This window comes from Sorex fumeus, unplaced genomic scaffold (assembly GCF_029834395.1).
Source record: "Sorex fumeus unplaced genomic scaffold, SorFum_2.1 ptg000061l, whole genome shotgun sequence".
Classification (NCBI taxonomy): Eukaryota; Metazoa; Chordata; class Mammalia; order Eulipotyphla; family Soricidae; genus Sorex; species Sorex fumeus.
Genome location: NW_026606118.1, coordinates 33,103,337 through 33,121,668, shown reverse-complemented (window position 1 = coordinate 33,121,668; position 18,332 = coordinate 33,103,337). Strand labels below are relative to the sequence as shown.

The window sequence follows — 18,332 nt, the reverse complement described above, 5'->3', positions numbered from 1 at the left end:
CTTATTTATTGGTTTTAGGACCACACCTGGCAGTGTTCAGGCCTTATTCCTAGCCCTGTGCTGGTGAAGCTCGGGATCCTATGGGGTGCTGGGAATTGATACTGGGTCGGCTGCATGCAAGGCAAGTACCTTAACCTCTGTGCTATCTCTGATCTTTACAGTAAGCTATAGTTGCTTTTTTTTGTAAATATGCTTACTTTTTTTTCTAAAATAGTAAATTACAGTAATTCTATGGATTTGACTCCAAAAGTAATATGCACCTAGAAGAGTTTTTTTGGAAAACTTTACCAGATAGAATCATCTTCAGTGCTTTTCTGAACCAGGAATAGAAAAATGCATAAACCGTTGGATTGAAAGTCGAATTCAAACTTAGCCAAACCAATCAGTGTATCATTTAGGGCAGGTGGAATGGTATAACCCAAGAAAGGATCCAGAATCAGGCAGAAAAAGAATGGACACCAGCATATTAGGAAAACTCCAATCACAATCCCTAGAATCTTAGCAGCTTTCATTTCTTTGCTTCGTGAATTTCCAGTTTCCTCTTCCAATCTTGGTTGAAGTTGATTCATATCATTAATTAATCTTGCTTGTCCCTTACCTATGAAATATATTCTATAATAGATACAGCACATAATAGACCCAGGTATATAGAAAGAAGTCATAAAGGCCAGTATTTCAGAAATTTTGCTGAAGAGCAACACCCTTTACAATTAATGAGTTTATAATAGATCTCTTTAGCTCCTTTGAAATTTAGTTCCAGAAAGATCAGTCCAAAAGCAAAAATATCAGGAACACTCCAACTAATGAAGATTATCACAAAAACAACCAACATGTTAATTTTGGTTTTGTATCTCAGTGGTTCACACACAGCATGGTAGCGGTCAATGGAAATGAAGGATAAGTGGAAAATCAATACTGAGCTCAGTATAATATCTGAGCTGTTGTGAATTTTACAGATTTCTCCAAAATGCCAATAATTGCTCAACAGTTCTCACCATACTAAATGACATGACTAGACTCCCCAGCAGAAAATCCACAGTGGACATGGAATGAATGAGTCAATTAGTTGGAGTATGAAGTTGTTTGAAGTGTGATATGGAAATAATTACTATCATATTTCTAACTAGTGTGATCAGAATTATGAGCACCATTAAACTATAAAGGGAAACACAAACATAATTTAACCTGCTGCTTTTCACACAAGATATATTAATTATATTGTGGCATGAGGTCAACTTTCTCTTTCTCTTGCCCCCATGCCTGGCTGTCCTTGCCAGGGCCCCTTGGTGGGGAGCGGGTTGAGTTTCCCTCCCCGCCCCGACCAGGGCTCCGGTAGCCGAAGACCTCCAGAACCAGCCACCACCATGCTGAGACCACTCTCCACACGCATGAAGGTACCGGCAGAGGAACAAAGGCATGCGGGTCCTCGGGCTGAGATCTCCAAGCCTGCTTGGATTGGGGCTGAGCATCCTCCACCCAGATCCTCCATATTCCAGTAGGAAGGGATCACACCCACCAACTGGCCCCCTGGCGCCGTGTAATCCCATCAACGGCCAAGACCCAGAGACTAAAAAACCCAGCTCCCGGACATCTTATTATCTCATTCTTACTTTGGGCAAACTGGCAGGCTACCGAATGTAACCTGCCCACACGGCAGAGTCTGGCAAACTCCCCGTGGCGTACCCAATATGCCAAATACCAGTAACAATGATGAGTCTCATTCCCCTAACCCTGAAAGATCCTTGAATATGGCACTTTTTAAAAAATCTCAGGGCTAGGACGAAGGAGACGTTACTGATTGCTCAAGGCAATCGACAAACAACAGGATGGTTGTGATCGTGAGGTCATCATTTCTTTAGACTCTCCACAAGCTTCTTTTTCCCTTTATGTGAGGAATGTTTCTCTGAAATCCATAGTCAGGATGGAGTTCTTTGTTTTGTTTTGTTTTTCACATATATCCCAGAAACCTACAAGGGAAAAAAAAAGAGAGAGAGTAAACCAAAAGCAATTTGATTCCTCTTATTGCTTAGACATGTCTACTACTTTTGCTGAAGACAATTATTTTGGTAGAATTTTTGTTCAGAGGACTGGACCAATAATATAGCAGGTAGTGTGCTTGCCTTGTATGATGCCCATCTGTGTTTGGTTACTGCTACTTCATATGGAGCCTCATCAGTTATCCCTGAGCACAGAACCAACAGTAAGCCCTCAGCACTTTTGGGTGTCTCCCCAAAATAAACCAAAAAGTAACTTTATTTTAAAGTTTAGCACAGTTAAAAAAAAATTCGTCTTTACTTGGTGTCAGACACTGCACTAGAAACACAGAGATAAATTATCCATTTGCAATATATGGAAGTGCCACTTTTATAGGTCAGAGAAATCGAATAATAAAATTTTCTTTTATGAAAATATCATCTGCCTAAAATAAAGTCTTGTGGAAGAAGCTTACATTCCAAAGAACAGAAATGAATTGGCACAAAGTTAATTATTAAAATGTTACAGAAAATAATAAAATATTTTAAATATGCCTCTTTAAAGAATAGTCACTAATTCTTTCTTATTCACTTTCATATATAACTCTTATTTTATAATTGTGTTAGGTGTAAGCTTTAAATTTAAATTTGGAAAGCACTCACATGCACCTTCCTTGCATTTAACATTTGAAATTTGTAATATCAACATTTTTTCCTCATGAGAAAAACATGACATGATTTATGAACCTAATTTTCTGGCAAGAAATTGAATGTTAGTTCATAAAACCATTAAAGTTGGCATATGACCTGAGGTCACAATTACTAGTACAGTTTTTTGCTATTGTTAATCAAGTTTTCAAGATAAATTACTTACAAGAACACTAGCTTTGAAATTTTGTATAAGAAGGCATGTTTTTTAAATAACAGCAGTTTCTAATGAAGTGGAATACATACTCCATTTAATTATTAATGATTTTAAACATGTAGAGCAGAGCCTGTGGGCTGGCACGATAGCACAGCGGATAAGGTGTTTGCCTTGCACGCGGCCAACCTGGTCAATCCGAGTTTGATACCTCGCCCCTCTCAGAGAGCCTGGCAAGCTACCAAGAGTATCTCGCCTGCACGGCAAAGCCTGGCAAGCTCCCCATGACGTATTCGATATGCCAAACACAGTAACAATGAAGTCTCACAATGGAGACGTTACTGGGCCCGCTGGAGCAAATCGATGAACAATGGGAGGACAGTGGACAGTGCAACAGTGAAAGTTCCAGAATTTAGCAGAGAATTACAGAATCAGATATAAAGAAAGAGACTGGGCAAGAGCAATAGTACAGTGGGTAAGGTGGTCCTTGAACAAAGTTTGATGCCCAGCTTTCTGTACAGTATCCGCAGCACTAGGCTGAAGCAATAGCACAGCAGGTAGCGTGTTTGCCCGGTCATATGGAATGCTGGGGATCAAACCGAGTCAGTTGCATGCTAGGCAAATACCTTCTCCACTGTACTCTCACTCTGGACCCAAAATCAATCATATTTTTTGATTCATTGTGGAGAATAAAATTTTTCCTTGAAACTTTGAATAAAGACTGGTGACATAGTATAGGTATTTTTCAGAATTCAACGTGGCTTGGCATGAGACACAGTCAACCTCAAGCAGAGAAGTCAGTCAAAGTAGCCTGGGCGGGATACTCTCAGTAGCTTGCTTGGCTCTCTGAGAGAGATGGAGAAATCGAACCCGGATTGGCTGTGTGCAAAGCAAAACATCCACGACATTGGCAACTATCACCCCATCTGCCTGTTGTCTGTCGTCTACAAGGTGTTCACTCAAGTCATTCTGAATAGGATTGGCAGAACACTAGAGAAGGACAACCATGAGAGCAAGCCAGGTTCTGAAAAGGATTCAGCATGATTGCCCATATCCACATGGTAACCAAGCTCATTGAGGTTTCTCAGGAGTTCAAGATGCTGCTCTGTCTAATGTTCATTGATTTAAAGAAGGCCTTTGATTCTGTTGAGACTGAAGTGGTCATCGAAGCCCTAGCCAAAGAGGGCGTTCAAACATCAGGATCCTCCATGAGCTGTATTATGGATTCACTACCAGGATCTCACCATTATACAAGGAAGTGATCATTCATGTCAAGAGAGGGGTTCAGCAGGGTGATACCATTTCACAAAACTCTTCAGTGCCACCCTCAAAAACGTCATATGATGACTGGAATGGGAAGGAATGGGAGTGAAGATAGACGGCCGGTAACTACACCACCTCCTCTTCTCTGATGACATCCTTCTAATAACACCAAACATTAGCCAAGCTGCACAAATCCTGGCCGACTTCGACCATGAGTGTGGAAATGTCAAACTGCAGCTGATCTCATGAAGACAATTTTATGAGAAACAGACTCGTTCCTGACATTCCATTTGCTCTCAACGGAACGAACATCTCCAAATGCAACAGTTATGTGTACGTAGGTTGAGAACTCAACATGAAAACCAACCTGGCACCTGAGTTGTGCAGGAAGAAGAGAGCAGCTTGGAACACCTTCAAGAGCATCAAAGAAATAGCTAAGAGGATGAAGAACCTCTGGCTCCCATCACATCTCTTCGATTCCACTATTCTTCCTGCATTAATATGCACCTCAGAGACCTGGGTCCTACAAAAACAGGATAAGAACGCTATTCGGGTCTCCCAAAGAGAAATTGAAAGAGCTATGCTTGGAGTAAACCGTTTCACTCAAATGAGAGAAAGAATCCGGAGTTCCAACCTCCATCGATGATCAAGAATCAGGGATGCTGTCTCGTTTGCCAAGGCATCAAAAATCACATGCACTGGACACATAATGCACTTTGGAGACGACCACTGGACTAGAGCTGTTATCCACTGAATTCCATTGGACGTCAAAAGACTGCGTGGCCGCCCACCTACAAGATGGTCAGACTTCTTCGCCAAGACCCTGAAAGATCAGTTTGAGGCTCTTCATGTTCGTGGAGCAAGCAGATGTCATTGGGCTATACTAGCACAAGACAGGGACAAATGGAGACATTACTGGCACCCGCTCAAGCAAATCGACTAGTGATGGTATGTCAAGTGATCAAGTGATCAAGTGATCATGACAATATGAAATAACATGAAATCAACATTTCAGAACTGGAAAGGGTCCTCTTCAGAAACTGAAGCGCAAATACTACACTCTCACTCAAGTATGATATATGAAAAAGCAAAGCAAGACGAACAGTGTGTCCAATGAAGATAAACCCTTAGATTTTAGCCACAGAGCTGATATTTAGGGAGAAAGAAATTGGATTGAAAATATTGTCTTCTTCACAGGAATATTGGTGCTTTGATAGTAGGAGTAGAATGGAAACACTGTACTCTAAGACATATAAGCATGTTAGTTCTTGTAAATCACTTTCAATTTATGATATTTTAATTAAAAAGAAATTTTAAAACCTATCTCATTTTTATAAATAGCATAATTATAAGGGTATGCTAATAACATTTCCAAAATATTTAAAAGTTGCTTCTCCATAGAAGTGAATAATATTAATTTAGCATTTATTGGACTGGAGTGATAGCACAGTATATAAGGCATTTGCCTCGATTCCTCCACCCCTCTCGGGAGCCTGGCAAGCTACCCATGACATTTTCAATATGCCAAAAACAGTAACAACAAGTCTCACAATTTGTTGTGAGACATTACTGGTGCCTGCTTGAGCCAATCAATGAACAATGGGAGGACAGTGCTACAGGACAGGGCTAGCATTTATTATGAATATAATTTTTCTTTTCTTTCTTTTTTTTTTCCTTTTTGGGTCATACCTGGCAATGCTCAGGGATTACTCCTTGGCTCTGCACTTAGAAACTTCTTAGAAATCACTCTTAGCAGTGCTTGGGGAACCATATGTAATGCCGGGGATTGAATCCGGGTCAACTGCATGCAAGGCAAATGCCCTCTCTGCCATGCTATCATTCCAGCCCATAAATAGAATTTTTCTATATGTTTACTTTGTATTTTTTTCTTTATCCCTGAAATAACCAAATGAAATTAATGTCATTATTCTCACTTTGCAAATTATGATGTATTTGGGAAAGTTTCTAGAGTCATATTATCAGCAAATGGCAAAGCCATAAATTAAATCAAATTTATCCTTTTAAGGAAATTCCACACTGCCCTACGAGAAAAGTTACGATCTTTTTTTAAAAATGATATCATAGGCCATCTTTGAAGCCTTAAGCATAAGAGAAAGAACACATGGAGGGTGCGGGATCCCGGAGGAAAAAAAAAAAGAAAAAAAACAGGTTCCAAAAAGAGCCGAGTTCACCCGCAAGTTCCAGATGGAGTAGGCGCCGCATCTCGCCTCCCCCAGATGGAACCCTGGTGACCAGAAGCCTCTACAAACACAGCTCGAGTATGCGGGAACGAGGACTTTTTCTCAAATCTGCCGGACTACACCTCCCAGGTAACCTCTGATTCCGGAAGTCACGCCCACAGCCCGCCCCCCAGCGCCATCTTTGAAGCCTTAAGCATAAGAGAAAGAACACATGGAGGGTGCGGGATCCTGGAGGAAAAAAAAAAAGAAAAAAAACAGGTTCCAAAAAGAGCCGAGTTCACCCGCAAGTTCCAGATGGAGTAGGCGCCGCATCTCGCCTCCCCCAGATGGAACCCTGGTGACCAGAAGCCTCTACAAACACAGCTCGAGTATGCGGGAACGAGGACTTTTTCTCAAAACCGCGCGCTTACGCGGCCGCGCGACATCTCTCTATATACAAAGTGATCAATGAGAAGTAAACCACCCAATCTTTCTCCCTGAAAGTCAGAGTTAAGTTTGGAGCACGGCCACAGCCCCAGAAACACAAGGACTTAATGCAGAACCCAGCAGCTTAGAGCAGAAAAGTGAAAGGACTATGCGTTAATCCAGGCCATCAAGTCTGCCGGAGGGGAAAGGGTGTTGCCCCATTCACCCTCTCTTCTCTGGAAAGAAGGATGGCGGCCGCATGGGAGCCTTGTGGACAGCAGGTATGAGCCGGGGGTGTGGGGGCGACTAAAACCTCATGGGAAGGGGGGCGTTCCGGTCCGTCCTTCACGCCCTACCGAGGTCACCAGTTGCCCCCCACGAGCGGCTCTCCAGCACGGCCACAGCCCCAGAAGCACAAGGGCTTAATGCAGAACCCAGCAGCTTGGAGCAGAAAAGTGAAAGGACTATGCGTTAATCCAGGCAATCATTTCTGCCCAGAGGGGAAAGGGTGTTGCTCCCTTCCGCCCTCCTCCCTCTGGAAAGAAAGATGGCGGCCACATGGGAGCCTTGTGGACAGCAGGTATGAGCCGGGGGTGTGGGGGCGACTAAAACCTCATGGGAAGGGGGGCGTTCCGGTCCGTCCTTCACGCCCTACCGAGGTCACCAGTTGCCCCCAAAGCGGCTCTCCAGCACGGCCACGGCCCCAGAAGCACAAGGACTTAATGCAGAACCCAGCAGCTTGGAGCAGAAAAGTGAATGGACTATGCATTGATCCAGGCCATCAAGTCTGCCGGAGGGGAAAGGGTGTTGCCCCATTCGCCCTCTCCTCTCTGGAAAGAAAGATGGCGGCCACATGGGAGCCTTGTGGATAGCAGGTATGAGCCGGGGGGGTGGGGGCGACTAAAACCTCATGGGTCGGGGGGCGTTCCGGTCCGTCCTTCACGCCCTACCGAGGTCACCAGTCGCCCCCCGCGAGCGGCTCTCCAGCATGGCCATGGCCCCAGAAGCACAAGGACTTAATGCAGAACCCAGCAGCTTGGAGCAGAAAAGTGAACGGACTATGCGTTGATCCAGCCCATCAAGTCTGCCGGAGGGGAAAGGGTGTTGCCCCATTCGCCCTCTCCTCTCTGGAAAGAAAGATGGCGGCCACATGGGAGCCTTGTGGACAGCAGGTATGAGCCGGGAGTGTGGGGGCGACTAAAACCTCATGGGAAGGGGGGCGTTTCGCTCCGCCCTTCACGCCCTACCGAGGCCACCAGTTGCCCCCCACGAGCGGCTCTCCAGCACGGCCACGACTCCAGAACACAGAAACCAATTTCTTAACTATCTGACTTTCAGTAGAAATACTTCCAGGGTCAATAGGTAAAATAGCAGAAATCCAAAACCAACATTTAATTCTTGAACCCAGCTGTAGAAAGCAAATCACTTCACAATGCTTTTTCAGCGTGTCTGATTTGGGGGGGGGGAACTCTAAATAATAGTGGTGAATCTTTTATTGAAACAATCTAATCAAAGTGGATAGAGTGTTAACTAGAATTCATCTGCCTCACAGGGACGGGGAGGGGTGGGGGGTGGGGTTTTATTGGGGTTCTTCATGGGAAAAAATAAGTATTGGTAAAGGGAAATGTGTTTGATATTTGCATGACTGAGACATAAACCTGAAAGCTTTGTAACCTTTCCCACAGTGATTCAATAAAAAAAAAAAAAAAAAAAAAAAAAATGATATCATCGTCCCATGTAACTACTGAACTAAAAGAAAAATTATAAGGAAACAGACCAAATAAAGGTAAGAAGTGAATGCAGAGATTTTTATAAATATCATTGCTTTCTTCCTATCACATTTTGTTATTTTGATTTCTGGGCCACATGGTACTCAGAGATTATTCCTGGCTCTGCACTGAGGGAACCGTCTGGGTCTGCTGCATGAAAGGGAAGCACCCTCCAAATTGTACTACCACTTTGGACCCTCTATTATTATTATGGGTTTTTTGATAAGGGAAAGAGATACTCATGAGAAGTGAGTCTTGCCACTAATATAACTAGAGCAGTGTTTTTTGATAGTGGGAAAAGAGAGGATGGGCCCCACTCTCAAGATATTAGTATCTTATTGACTGTTGCATCTGTTAGAGTGGGGAAGGGATATCGTATGGGTGTCTGGTGGGGAGAAGACAGGATGTTGTTAATATCCTTGAAGCAGCTAAGATGGTGAGTTCTTTCACTATTCCTTCAAAGTGTATATAAAGTGTATATATATGCTGTGAATAAACAAGTAATCCTCTGGATGGTTTTGTGATCTAAGAATATCTTGCTAAGGAACCTGGGAACCATTTATTTGCAATATCAGTATTCAGGAAAATTACACCCCTCACTTTCAGTTCCTCCGTGATGGTGATAATTTGCACTTAATCCCAGTGGAAACCTTGCTCCCAATGGGCAAAAAAGTTTTTTTGTTACAAAGAGAAGTTTAAGATCAGTTAGCTTATACAGATAGTCACCCCGACTCTAAGTGAATTTAGGATAAGCAAAGTGTGATGGACAGAGAGCTATTGTTCCTCTGACTCGAGGACTGTAGCACTGTAGCACTGTCCACTGTCCTCCCGTTGTTCATCGATTTGCTCAAGTGGTCCCAGTAACGTCTCCATTGTGAGACTTGTTGTTACTGTATTTGGCATATTGAATACGTCACGTTTGGCTTGGCAGGTTTTGCCGTGCATGTGAGATACTCTCAGTAGCTTACCAGGCTCACCGAGAGGGGCAGCAGAATCAGGCCAGGCTGACTGGGTGCAAGGCAAATACCCTACTGCTGTGCTATCGCTCCACCCCTCTGGAGGACTGATGGTGGAGCGATAGCACAGCGGTAGGACGTTTGCCTTGCACGCAGCCAACATGGCCAACCCAAGTTCGATTCCTCCGCCCCTCTCGGAGAGCCCGGCAAGCTACCGAGAGTGTCTCGCCTGCACGGCAGAACCTGGCAAGCTACCTGTGATGTATTCGATATGCTGTGCCTGGATGTTTAATCATGTTGTGTTGCTTGTCAATTGATGTTTATCAATCCTCCTCCCAGAACAGATATTTGACCATTCTCTTGCTAATAAATATTTCACCAATCAGAACTGTCATTGTCACTGTCCTCCCATTGTTCATCGATTTTGCTCAAGTGGGCCCAGTAACGTCTTCATGGTGACACTAATTACTGTGTTTGACACATAGAATACGTCACAGTTAGCTTGCTAGGCTTTGCCATGATGGGCAAGATACTCTTGTTAGCATGCCAGGGCGGAGGAATCAAACCTGGGTGGGCCAGGTCGTTTGCATGCAAGTCAAACACCCTATCTGCTCTCTAAATGGCAAAGCTATAAATTAAATTAAATTTATCCTTTTAAATAAAGATATCGCTCCAGCCCTGTACTGACTGAAAATCTTATTTTTATAAGCCAATTCAGTCCTGCTTCTGCTAAATAAGCACTGACTCACCAAGCTTTCTCTCACCGGGTGCTTCTTAGGTGTGTGTCACCTGGATGGCAGCAGTTCTGCCTTCTCAGCTAAATGTTGGGCTTTGAAAATTTAAAATTTTTTTTAAAATTCTTGAATTACCATAAATTCATGAGGTTGGATTCTCAGATCAATTCAAGGCATTAATTTTAAGACATGGATTGAGAGTCTAATGAATCCCTGTATCTACAGAGGGAACTGGCATGTTGGAGAACCAGAATTGTCAATGATATGTTCCAGTCCAAATAAAAGCAGGTTGAATGTCCAAGGAGAAATAATGCTTCAGTTTGAGGCAAGAGACAAGAATAAGCCTTTGTTCTAGATCAAAGGGAATGAAACAGAAGAAATTGTCTTGTTATGGGATTGTGAATCCTTTTGACCTAAACAGTTCTTCAATGGATTAGATTAGGTCCACCCACATTAGGGAGGGAAATATGCTTTTCTTGGTCCACATATTTCAATATTAATCTCATCCAAAACTAGTCTTAGAAATGCAGAGTAACATTTGAAAATCTTGGCACTCCACATTTTAGTGAACTTGAAACATAAAATTAGCTATCACAGTGCAGGGAATGTGCACTTAGAGTTGGGGTGAACATCTGTATAAACTAACCAATTTTAAAGGAAAAATACACTTCTTACAACAAAAAGCATTTTTGCCCATTGGGAGCAAGCTTTCCACGGGGGTTAAAGCCTCTAGAATTGTGAGAAAGTAAATTTCTGCTATTTTCTTAAAAAGCATCTCTTCTTTTCAAATGTACTAGTTTGCTAGGGCTTCCACGACAAATATCATAGTATTTATGAAAATAAAGCAGGAAGCGTTCAGCATAAGAGAAAGAACACATGGAGGGTGCGGGATCCCGGAGGAAAAAAAAAAAAGAAAAAACAGGTTCCAAAAAGAGCCGAGATCACCCGCAAGTTCCAGATGGAGTAGGTGCCGCATCCCGCCTCCCCCAGATGGAACCCCGGTGACCAGAAGCCTCTACAAACACAGCTCGAGTATGCGGGAATGAGGACTTTTTCTCAAATCTGCCGGACTACACCTCCCAGGTAACCTCTGATTCCGGAAGTCACGCCCACAGCCTGCCCCCCAGCGCCATCTTTGAAGCGTTCAGCATAAGAGAAAGAACACATGGAGGGTGCGGGATCCCGGAGGAAAAAAAAAAAGAAAAAACAGGTTCCAAAAAGAGCTGAGATCACCCGCAAGTTCCAGATGGAGTAGGTGCCGCATCCCGCCTCCCCCAGATGGAACCCCGGTGACCAGAAGCCTCTACAAACACAGCTCGAGTATGTGGGAACGAGGACTTTTTCTCAAAACCGCGCGCTTAAGCGGCCGCGCGACATCTCTCTATATACAAAGTGATCAATGAGAAGTAAACCACCCAATCTTTCTCCCTGAAAGTCAGAGTTAAGTTTGGAGCATGGCCACAGCTCCAGAAACACAAGGACTTAATGCAGAACCCAGCAGCTTAGAGCAGAAAAGTGAAAGGACTATGCGTTAATACAGGCCATCAAGTCTGCCGGAGGGGAAAGGGTGTTGCCCCATTCGCCCTCTCTTCTCTGGAAAGAAGGATGGCGGCCGCATGGGAGCCTTGTGGACAGCAGGTATGAGCCGGGGGTGTGGGGGCGACTAAAACCTCATGGGAAGGGGGGCGTTCCGGTCCGTCCTTCACGCCCTACCGAGGTCACCAGTCACCCCCCATGAGCGGCTCTCCAGCACAGCCACGGCCCCAGAAGCACAAGGACTTAATGCAGAACCCAGCAGCTTGGAGCAGAAAAGTGAACGGACTATGCGTTGACCCAGGCCATCAAGTCTGCCGGAGGGGAAAGGGTGTTGCCCCATTCGCCCTCTCCTCTCTGGAAAGAAAGATGGCGGCCACATGGGAGCCTTGTGGACAGCAGGTATGAGCCGGGAGTGTGGGGGCGACTAAAACCTCATGGGAAGGGGGGCGTTCCGGTCCGTCCTTCACGCCCTACCGAGGTCACCAGTTGCCCCCCACGAGCGGCTCTCCAGCACAGCCACGGCCCCAGAAGCACAAGGACTTAATGCAGAACCCAGCAGCTTGGAGCAGAAAAGTGAACGGACTATGCATTGATCCAGGCCATCAAGTTTGCCGGAGGGGAAAGGGTGTTGCCCCATTCGCCCTCTCCTCTCTGGAAAGAAAGATGGCGGCCACATGGGAGCCTTGTGGACAGCAGGTATGAGCCGGGGGAGTGGGGGCGACTAAAACCTCATGGGTCGGGGGACGTTCTGGTCCGTCCTTCACGCCCTACCGAGGTCACAAGTCACCCCCCGCGAGCGGCTCTCCAGCACGGCCATGGCCCCAGAAGCACAAGGACTTAATGCAGAACCCAGCAGCTTGGAGCAGAAAAGTGAACGGACTATGCGTTGATCCAGCCCATCAAGTCTGCCGGAGGGGAAAGGGTGTTGCCCCATTCGCCCTCTCCTCTCTGGAAAGAAAGATGGCGGCCACATGGGAGCCTTGTGGACAGCAGGTATGAGCCGGGAGTGTGGGGGCGACTAAAACCTCATGGGAAGAGGGGCGTTTCTCTCCGCCCTTCACGCCCTACCGAGGCCACCGGTTGCCCCCCGCGAGCGGCTCTCCAGCACGGCCACGACCCCAGAACACATAAACCAGTTTCTTAACTATCTGACTTTCAGTAGAAATACTTCCAGGGTCAATAGGTAAAATAGCAGAAATCCAAAACCAACATTTAATTCTTTAACCCAGCTGTAGAAAGCAAATCACTTCACAATGCTTTTTCAGCATGTCTGATTTGGGGTGGGGGTAAACTCTAAATAATAGTGGTGAATCTTTTATTGAAACAATGAATCTAATCAAAGCAGATAGAGTGTTAACTAGAATTCATCTGCCTCACAGGGATGGGGAGGGGTGGGGGGTGGGGTTTTATTGGGGTTCTTCATGGTAAAAAATAAGTATTGGTAAAGGGAAATGTGTTTGATATTTGCATGACTGAGACCTAAACCTGAAAGCTTTGTAACCTTTCCCACAGTGATTCAATAAATAAATAAATAAAAAAAATTTAAAAAATAAAAAAGAAAAGAAAAGAAAGCAGATTTCCCTCCCTAATGTGGTTGGATTTAATCTAATCAATTGAAGAACTGTCTAGGTCAAGAACTGTCTAAAACTAAGATTACAGTGTTGACAGATTTAATTGTCCTGAGGTTTCTGTCCTTGTCATAGGTAACTGTTTTCTTCCTGTGTCTCCCATGGTCCTACACACGCCTGAATAACTCTTTATGTGTCAAATATCGTCTTATAAAGACATTAGTCAGTTGCATTAGTATCCACCATAATAGCTCCATTTTACTTTTTTAATGTTTTTCTTGTTGTCTTAGGCTTATAATAATATGGGAATCAGGGGCCTAGATACACATCTATATGTACCTATAATTCTCACCACTCTCGCCACCAAAGTTCCAGTGTCAGCTCACCTCCAAAAAGATTCTTCTATTGATTCTCCTGATCCCCTCCTTCCTTAACTTTTGTCACCAGTTTTCACTGAATCTAGAAGTTTGCTGAATTTTGCCAATTTGTTTGCTCAAGTTACTCACTTTCCAGATAAAAGTGAGATGATCTGAAATTTCTTTCATTTTCTAATTTCCCTTAGCATAAGTACACAAGATCCATTCGCTTTGTCCCAAAATGAACATTTCATTTTTTTATGTTGTGGCTACCTCTTCATTCCTTGGGGTAGAGAGATGTCATTTTTCTTGCAAGTGTGAGGCCCAGGATTAGATCCACTGGCACTACAAAAATACATAAAATCACTTTCAGGACATTGTAAGGATCAGGACCGGAGGTCCTCTTTCAGAGTCTTATCAAATGCCTTGGTTCCAGCTGAGTAAATGCTAGAATGATTCTGGATTTAAGCATAAGCTTACAAACTCAGTTGTAGCTGAGACTGAGGCAAGAACTTTTTAGGTCGTTTCTTAATTTTATGGCTTCTTGCTGCCACTTCATTATTACCAAGTGGTAGCAGTGAGATTTTTTTCCCCAAATTTGTCTAAACACAGAGCTCCAGTTCCTAATAGTTTGGGGGAAAAGAAGGAATTTCTTTTTCTTCTATCTTCTTAAAAACTCTCCAAAACACATGATGGGAAGGTGAGATTATCTACCCCCTAACTGAGAACTTTATTTAACATCCATCTATGGTTAGTTGAGTGGGAGATTATTAATTTCAAGTAAATAGATGAGATTTTAACATAACAATTATAAATTTGAAGCATTTTAAAATAACATTTTTAATTATCATAATAAAAATTACCACAGAACATTTTCATCTATATTCTCTTGTGAAACTTAATTTATTTCACTAAAATTATTTGCAATGTATGTATTTAGGAAATGTTTTGTGCTGCAGATTTTATATTTTTTGTTGTTATAATGTCTATATAATAAATCTATATAATAAGGAGTTTTTAGTTCTAGGTACACATTAAGAGAGAATTTTCAATTAATGTTCAGTCAGTGAAACAGCAAATAAACTATTAGTTAATGAACTATGATAAAAAAAAATTTATCAGAGGCAGAAAATAAGAAGCTGATTCAAATTTAAAAGCAATTTTAGTTAAATCAATATCATAATCTAATAAAACACCATTTCATAACATTAATATACTCATAATTTAAGGGCTGGAGCGATAGCACAGCGGTAGGGCATTTGCCTTGCACACAGCCAACATGGCCGACCCATGTTCCTCTACCCCTCTCGAAGAGCCCGGCAAGCTACTGAGAGTATCTCGCCCGCACGGCAGTGCCTGGCAAGCTCCCCATGACGTATTCGATATGCCAAACACAGTAACAACAAAGTCTCCAATGGAGACGTTACTGGGCCCGCTCAAGCAAATCGATGAACAACGAGAGGACAGTAACAGTGACTTCATAATTTAGTTCAATGTTTATTTGATAAAATTATCTACACATCACTTTGCTGAAACATTAACTGTTTCTCAGATAAGCTACCACCATATAGACAGGTGGACTTAATTTGTTTTGGCAGTAATTCAGTTTTTAGAAGGTATTGCTGGCTAAACATCAACTAATGCTAATAAGAACTTTCAATCTGTTTCTATGACTAGACCACTAATACAGAACAGATATCAAAATAAAGTTCAAATCAATTCACTATTCTGTTAACGTGTTTTAACCAATACTTCTATATTTATCTCTGAAATTCTGAAAAATTCCTTTACTATGTCACCAGTCTGTATTCAAAGTTCCAAGGAAAAATTTTACTCTCGGAGAGCCCGGCAAGCTACCGAGAGTATTGGATATGCCAGACACAGTAACAACAAAGTCTCCAATGGAGACGTTACTGGGCCCACTCGAGCAAATCGACGATCAACGGGAGGGCCTTTATTCTCCACAATGAATAAAAAAATATGATTGATTTTGGGTCCAGAGTGATATTATACTGGAGATGGCATTTGCCTAGCATGCAACTGACCCCGGTTTGATCCCGGGATCCCATATGGTCCCTCAAGCACCACCAAGAGTAATGCCTGAGTACAGAACTAGGAGCAACCCCAGAGCATTGCCCTGGGTGTGACCCAAAAAGCCAAATACACACAAAAAAAAATATGATCAATTAAATTCAACCTTGTTTCAGTGTATTTAATGCTTTAATATTAAGCATGAACTTCACATTCATCTCTATTTGTCACAGCATAGACTTCTAATTAGTAAACTTATATTGAAATCTGAAGCTATTACTATCACAAAGATGCAATTCAAACCTATGAACAACAACCTCATGCACTGTAGGAAGTATATGGACATTAATCTCATTCTCTGTACCAAATGCTGGCTTGGTTGGGAGTCGCTGGCCTTTGGAGCTTAACCAATGTTTTGGGGCAAGAAGAGGAAGAAGAGATGGTAGAGGAAGCTCTAGGCTCTGTGCATGATAAATCTGAGAGATGAAACTGCTGTTTCGCCTCACTACTCAACATTAAAAACTTCAGGAGATAACAACAGATTAAAGAACTGAAGAGAATAAGAATCAGCCTAAAACCACTTCTAAAATGGACCACTCAGAACTCCTGTGGTACCACTGAACTTACCTGCTGTTGCCAATAACTGGAGTTTCAGGATATTCAGTCCTGAAGCAGTTCCTTCCTGAGATGGAGAAATTGTCCTCTGAAGAGAGACAAAAGCTGTGAAAAGAATGAGCTCATTCAGGCAGCCCACGATGGAGTGGCACAGTGGGGCCAATGTCCAGTAGATGGCAGTGAAATTTCATTTACTCTCTTTAACATAAATTTATTAACATAAATATTTTTAACATAAATAAATTTCATTTATTCTCTTTCATAGAGGTGGATAGCTTCCTCTATGAAACTTGATGGTTGGATTCCTTTTCCTATGAACAATGGTACGAGTTGTTGTTCTATCCCCCATAGTAGTCAATGAATTTCAATTATTTAGGCTTATAGTCCTACTTCTAAAACACATCTTTCTACACTGGAGGAGATGGTTAATTAAGGTAACATGGTATTTTTAGGAAAGAGCTCATCCCTAGGTAGTATCACATCAGAAACATGTTTCCTGAATTTAAGCCTCTTATTCTATTACTTTTTAACCCTATTTTTTATAAAATAGTTATAAAGAGTGATTAAAATGTTATTGGTGCAATCAGGATACAATACTGCACAAATTAATGTTAATCCAACCTATATAAATTTTGCTACAATTGAAAATTAGAGATTATTAAATTATTTTGTGTTTACTGAACAAAGTAATGCAGAAGTTTCTTTATTCAATGCCTTTTTAAAAAATTTTTATTGAATCACTGTGAGATAGTTACAAGCGTTCATGTTTGGGTTACAATCACACAATGATCAAGCATCCATCCCTCCACCAGTGCACATTCACCACCACCGATATCCCCGGTATCCCTCCCCCTTTCCACCCTCCCCGTACCTCCATGTCAGACATGATTCCCTGTAATCTCTCTACTTTTAGTCAATGCCTTTTAAAAATGAATATTCAGAGTGTACTTTGAAAGAACTTGCACATAGTAAACAATAGAACACCACTTTTTCTGCCATGTTTTAAAATTATGTAACAACTGTGTGTTGTATGTATTTGCTCTGACAACATCTAAGGTGACTTACCTGCAATAATGCTCATCTCCTAAATCTTCTCTTTACAACCATAAGTCTATGCGAATAACAGGATAGGGCAGAAGTGATTTGACTGTCAGAGTTAGGTTGGAGAATACCGTAGATTTCAGTCTGGCCTGAAATAGTTTCTCTCTATTTTTCTCTCTGATTCTCTTTCTCTCTCTGTCTTTCCCTTACTCTCTTCTCCCTTTTTTCTTCCCCGTCCCCCATCTTTTGCTACCTCTCTCCCTCCTTTTTTTTTTTGTTAAGGTAAAGAGTAGAAGCCCTTGCCAACTTCCAAGAGGAAACTGAAGCCTGCATACAATCAAGTGAATAAGCTAGGGGCAGTCTCCAAGCAAACCTGGTGATGTGTTAATAACAGGGAAATTACAGTTTCTAAAAGAAACTCAAAATTAGAAGACTCAGCTAACCTACTTCAGATCCTAACATTGAATTTTGTTCCAGAAACTATATGTCAATAAATATTTGTTGTTTTAAGCTATAAAATTTTGGAATGATATGTCACAATGGATAACGGATCCATCAGTGAATCTTAAACAAAAAAAATAAGCCTTTGGGCATTATTGAAGCCTATTTTAAACATATGAAGACCAGAGTATATTTGTGCTTTAATATGTTGGTACCTGCAGAAAGCGCCTGTGGCCCAACATGGACGTGGTTTAATTGACACATTTGTAGAGTCAGCATCTTAGATTTATTATTTTTTATCATTTTTTTATTAGTGAAACACCATGAAGTACACTTATAGACTTATAAATTTTTGTGCTTGGGTTTCAGTTATATAATGATCAAGTACCCATCCCTCCACCAGTGCCCATCCTCCCCCACCACGGGTCCTAGCATCCCTCCCACCCCCCATCCTCCCCCCCCACCCACCCCACCCCCTGTCCCACCCTGCCGCTGTGGCAGGGCATTCCTCCCTGTTCTCTCTCTCTTCTTTTGGGTACTGTGTTTTGCCAGAGAGGCATTGAGTGGCAGTCATGTTTGGT

The 18,332-nt window shown here is 42.6% G+C and overlaps 1 protein-coding gene across 1 annotated transcript; it reads right to left on the bottom strand.

Annotated features, from left to right (window-relative positions):
* Positions 1–229: 229 nt before the first annotated feature.
* Positions 230–17,350, bottom strand: TAAR1 (trace amine associated receptor 1). Its single transcript, XM_056126363.1, is given in 6 exon segments — positions 230–379; positions 381–694; positions 697–979; positions 981–1,245; positions 16,282–16,357; positions 17,335–17,350. Coding segments are annotated over 6 exon segments (1,104 nt in total).
* Positions 17,351–18,332: the final 982 nt, after the last annotated feature.